General features: G+C 40.3%; 1 protein-coding gene across 1 annotated transcript in view; it reads right to left on the bottom strand.

Moving 5' to 3' along the window:
- Nucleotides 1-5,285, bottom strand: part of CCDC125 (coiled-coil domain containing 125) — a 47,204-nt gene that overhangs the window by 6,018 nt on the left and 35,901 nt on the right. Inside the window, exons 7-9 of the mRNA XM_012664497.1 lie at nt 5,116-5,123; nt 4,040-4,155; nt 1,068-1,206 (exon numbers count right to left, since the gene is read on the bottom strand). Of these exons, the coding sequence (XP_012519951.1) occupies nt 1,068-1,206; nt 4,040-4,155; nt 5,116-5,123 (263 nt within the window). The remainder of the gene's footprint in view (nt 1-1,067; nt 1,207-4,039; nt 4,156-5,115; nt 5,124-5,285) is intronic.

Here is a 5,285-nt window from a genome sequence, read left to right as displayed (position 1 = left end):
GCTGTGATCATAGCTCATTGCAACCTCGAATTCCTGGGCTCAAGTAATCCTCATCCCTCAGCCTCCCAAGTAGTTGGGACTAAAGGTGTACCAGCTAATTTTTAAATTTTTAGTAGAGATGGGGTCTCACCATGTTGCCCAGGCTGGTCTCAAACTCCTGGGCTCAAATGATCTTCCCACCTCGCCCTCCCAAAGTGCTGGGATTATAGGCATGAGCCACTGTAGCTGGCCTAAAGCCCAATTATAATGGCATCTATCATCTGATTAAATGTCTGGCATGTTCATGGCACTATGCTAAACATTGTATGTCTATTTCCTCTATTCTCACAATAACGTTCTAAGGTAGTTATTCTCCTACACTTAACATAATAAGAAAACTGAGGCTTTGTCAGCATTGCAAGTTTAAAAAAAAAAAAGAAAGAAAGAAAACTGAGGCTTATTCTGTTCAAAGCCACACAGCTAGTAAATGGTGGAGCAAAGATGCAAACTTAAGTCTGGCTGGTACAAAGCTTCCTTCCACCGTACCTTGCTGCTCTTCAAATATGTTTCAAGCCTGGACATGGTAGCTCACGCCTATAATCCTAGCACTCTGGGAGGCAAAGGTGGGAGGATCGCTTGAGGTCAGGAGTTTGAGACCAACCTGAGGAAGAGTGAGACCCCGTCTCTACTAAAAATAGAAAAAATTAGCCAAGTGTGCTGGCACATGCCAGTAGGCCCAGCTACCTGGGAGGCTGAGGCAGGAGGATCGCTTGAGCCCAGGAGTTTGAGGTTGCTGTGAGCTAGGTTGACGCCATGTCACTCTAGTCCAGGTAACAGAGCAAGGCTGTCTCAAAAAAAAAAAAAGAAAGAAAGAAATATTAACTAAAAACTTAGGCAAATTACTTCAGGTGGCTTCAAATATCATGCCAAGTAGTATTTGTATTTTGGAACCAGGTAAACAAAATCCAGTTGATAAGTTAATGCTATCATATAAAACTAAGCATAAGTTCCACAGCCAATAATTATTAAAATGAAGTTAATTATTACAGATACTTCCAATTATTCTACTACTAGTAGAGAAACAAAACCAAAGCTATTGCTGTTGAGATAATGCAATACCTCTTGTTTGAGCTGAAGAAGTAGTTTCCGAGTGGATGCTGCCATTTTGGCACAAGAACAGGGGCTCCCTCCAGGACCATGACAGATGCAGGCTCCGAGGACTGCAAGCTTTAAATCCAAAAGCATTACCCCCATTAGTGAGTGTTGCACTGTTTTAGCTGCACACAAACACAGGGGCACCCACACACATACCCATGCACATTACTATTCAAGCATCTGATCCAAAGAAACTGGAAAGGAAAAAACAATAGAAGAAAGCTGAGACCAGGATTTTAGGATGGATATTAACTACAAATGAGGAAAGACTGCCATTACTTGGAACAAAAACATAAAGGAATTTTACCTTCCTTCATTTTACTCTTAAAACCTATAATCCTGGCATCAGTCCCCATAATTCTGAGTCCTTGGCAGGAGGTTAGCCTAACAAAGTGGTTAACACTGACATCCATAGGGTTTCCTGTGACCGTTTGGCCCTGAAGCCCGAAATTCACTAGTGTCAGTTCCCTCCGAGGAGAGCTGTGTACTCAGAAGATGAGTGCATTTTAATGTCAATGAGGAAAACAATCATCCCTCCACTCCTAAAAAAAATGAATAGTCCATATGGGTCACTCCTGTGTAAAAGAAAATAAAATTTCAAAGCCCTCTAAATTTATTATGTCAAGGAGGACGTTAACCCCTGGCGACTGAGACATTTAGCATGTTTGAAATTCTGTTTCTCAGATTATAGATCAACTCTCTTCTTCATTGTTCTTGTTCTGTAAATGACTAGGAGAGACCAGAGACCAGACTTTCCCTGCTTCCAATCACTGATCTTTGTTATAGATTAACTGCTTGCTTTATTGTCTTGGGCCTAACACAGACCAGATGGTGCCCAATACCCCAGGAATATTACATCTTCAGTGTGATATGTTAAATATACCTTTCCCAAAACAAAAAGACCACCTTAACTAATCAGATTGTTGTAACTATGCATTAAGCCTTACATAAAAAGATGCTGAAATTCTGTTAAACTTCTCTAAACTTTGTCTGTATAGGTGATCCCAAACTTCTACCCTTTGGAACACTGACTTCCATTCTTTGGAATCTGTTCTTTCTGGGCAGCCTGTCCTCAAACTTTGTGCTTGAATCAACTCTCTTTAAACTAAATTGTGATCCTTTTGATTATTTTAGGTTGACACCTGGTTGACCACTGTAGTTGGAAGAAAAGTAAGAATTTTATTTTTTTAACCCATTTTTGAAGCTAACCACAAATTACTTTCCCAACATATTCCAATAAGTACCAATTTAACAGGGGTAATCTATGCAACATAGTGTGTCATGTCTTTTAAAGTTTCATATGGAACTGACTATGAAATTATTATGTAAGCTTCTTCCAATTCCTGTAAATTTCATATAGATAGGCTGTTTTAGAGAATTTTAGGGAGGAAAATTCCATAGCCTCCTCTTGTATAAAGGCCAATTCAGAAAATTCTTTCTCACATCAAAAAAAAAACTGTGAAGCACAGAGTTAGCTTTCAGTTGGGACAAATGTACAATGGTAGATATGTGGCAAATATGTATTTTCCGTTTTCTTTTTCCTGCTCCTAATAATTACCCCTTCCAAAATTGCCGAAAGTAACCAAGACACAGGTAGGACCAACATAAAACACGCCAGGTTTCGGCAAGGACCTCTGACTCCTAATGCTACTTCCTTCCCTCAGTGCTCCTTCACCTGGAACAAGGTCGGGACCCTTGTTCCTGCCCGGTCTGGGGTAAGGTTGGTCCCATAGCCTACTAAAGATTAAAACAAAACAGTTTATTTTTCCTTTTTTTTATCGGCAATCGAGCAAATTCCAGATCTACCACCTACTAGCTGTGTGAGTTCAGGCAAATTACTTAACCTCTCGGTGCCATTTGTAATGTGGGGATTATAATCAGGGGTATTGTGAGGATTAAATGTGTCAATTTATGTAAATTACTTAGAACAACATCTGGTACTTACCAAGGACTAGGTAGGTATTTGCTATTATTATTAACAATTTTGCTTTTTTGAAATCCCACAGTGAATGAGTGGCAGCCCCTCTCACTCCATTGTTAGGCTTATTTCTTTTAAGTCCCAGGATCCCTTTTTTTTTTTCTCTTTTTTGAAACAGGGTCTTACTCTGTTGCCCAGGCTAGAGTGCAGTAGCAGAATCACAGCTCATGAAACCTCAAATTCCTGGGCTCAAGCAATCCTCAGCCTCCTGAGTAGCTGGGACTACAGGTGTGCACCATCATACCCAGCTACATTTTTTATTTTTTGTAGAGATGGGGTCTTGCTATGTTACCCAGGCTGGTCTTGAATTCCTGGCTTCAAGCGATCCTTCCACCTTGGCCTCCCAAAGTGCTAGGATTACAGGCATGAGCCACCACGTCCAGCCCCAGAATCCTTTTGACCTTATTAACCAAACTCCCACATTACAAGCCATTAGCAATGCATCAGCAGACCTTTGTTCTTAACCTGGCTCTACCATTGATTGACCTCGTTGGAAAAATACTTGAACTTATCTGAGCCTTAGTTTCTGCCTCTCTAAAATAGGGATGATACCTGCTTTGCAGCCCTCACAAGACTATGAAGTAGATCAGGTAGAATAATGTGTGTAAAAGTACCCTGAAACCGTAAGCCTCAACCCAGGTATGAGACACTACTACATAGCTTCTGCTAGAGCTATAAAAATAAATAAACAGGGCAGGAAGTGGCCAGCACATTCCCTAGTGTTCAAGAATGTCCTGCATGAAAGGCATGGTATCAGCAAGGCTGGAAGAACCGACAAGAACTGGCAAGCCCAGTGGCCTCTCTAACTCTCATTCTCAAATTGCTGAAGTATGCACTATTCTAGAACATGTAACAAAGGGCAAGGGGGGAAAGAAAAGGAAAGTAGAAAACTTCCCTCCTGTTCAACTTTCATATTTGCTTACCCACCTCAAGACCTGAAACCTCTGCAAAGCCACTTTTATCATGGCACATGTTTTCCTGAGCCATCTTCTGCTGTTTAATATCAAGCATGGCGAGGACCTCCAAATACTGTTGATTCAAAACTAGAAAGGGCCATATAAGAAAGTGTTAGTTTTGAAGTGTAACTCTAACCTCATCTAATCTAGTTATACCAACATTGCATACTCATTTCTTATAAGCAATGCATAAACAATAGACATTACCCCCAAGATCTGGCTCCATCCGGAAAACCTACCTGACAGAAAAGTAGGCAGCATGTGAGATAATACATATGCAATACTAGGTGAGATGTTGTCGTTTTTAATGTGGAAGAACCTTAACTTTGCAATAGAAGTCTACTCCTTGTTTGCTCTTGGAGAATTTTCAGGATTTTCAAAAACGGAATATGGAGAGGCAATTTATTCAGAGACTTTATGGATAGTAAGATAAATGGATAGTGAGATCTCATATATTGTATGAATGCCAAATGTATGAACTACCCAAACACTATCAGATTTTTCTATTAGTTAAGAGTTTTCACAAGAGGCTCCCAAACCAAACATTTAGAACAAGAGGGGTCCTGCTATCTACTGTAGAACAGAAAACAGTAACTTTTCCCCTCCCACTGCAGGGTGGAGTGGTAGGGAGGAAGATGAGAGCTTGTGATCACAAGCAGCTTCTGCCCTGAACTAATCCAACACAGGAGGCATCTTCATCGGTCCAGTCCCTAGTGCCAACAAGCACCACCTGTGTGTGCAGATCTCAACCAGAGGCATTTACACAGCTCAGTAATGACACGATAGAAAGTGCCACTCTCAGCCTCAGGACATGATTTAGAACTTGTTTTGTCCCCTTCAAACCACTACTTTAAAAGTTTCTGCTGAGAAGGGAGAATTAACATCTCTTAAAAATTTTTAAAAAGCTAATATCAAATACCTTTATAGCTTTCCATCAACTTTCATCATAAGGTGGTTCATTATACAAGGGACATATAATGTAAAATTATAACACATAATTTCTACTTTAGTTCCCCAAACATCAGGTTCTCTACCACTTTGCTTTACACTGAAAACTAAATGAAAAGAGGGGAATGGGGATAGAAATTGCTTAATAGGTATAAGGTTTTACTTTGGAGTGCTGAAACTGTTTTGGAATTTCACCTTGATAAATTGTTTTTAATTTAAAAAACCCCCTAAATCGGCCGGGCGCGGTGGCTCACGCCTGTAATCCTAGC

This window comes from Propithecus coquereli, unplaced genomic scaffold (assembly GCF_000956105.1).
Source record: "Propithecus coquereli isolate 6110/MARCELLA unplaced genomic scaffold, Pcoq_1.0 Scaffold9, whole genome shotgun sequence".
NCBI lineage: Eukaryota > Metazoa > Chordata > Mammalia > Primates > Indriidae > Propithecus > Propithecus coquereli.
Note: the sequence above shows the minus strand (reverse complement) of the source record. Positions and strands in the feature narration are given on the sequence as shown.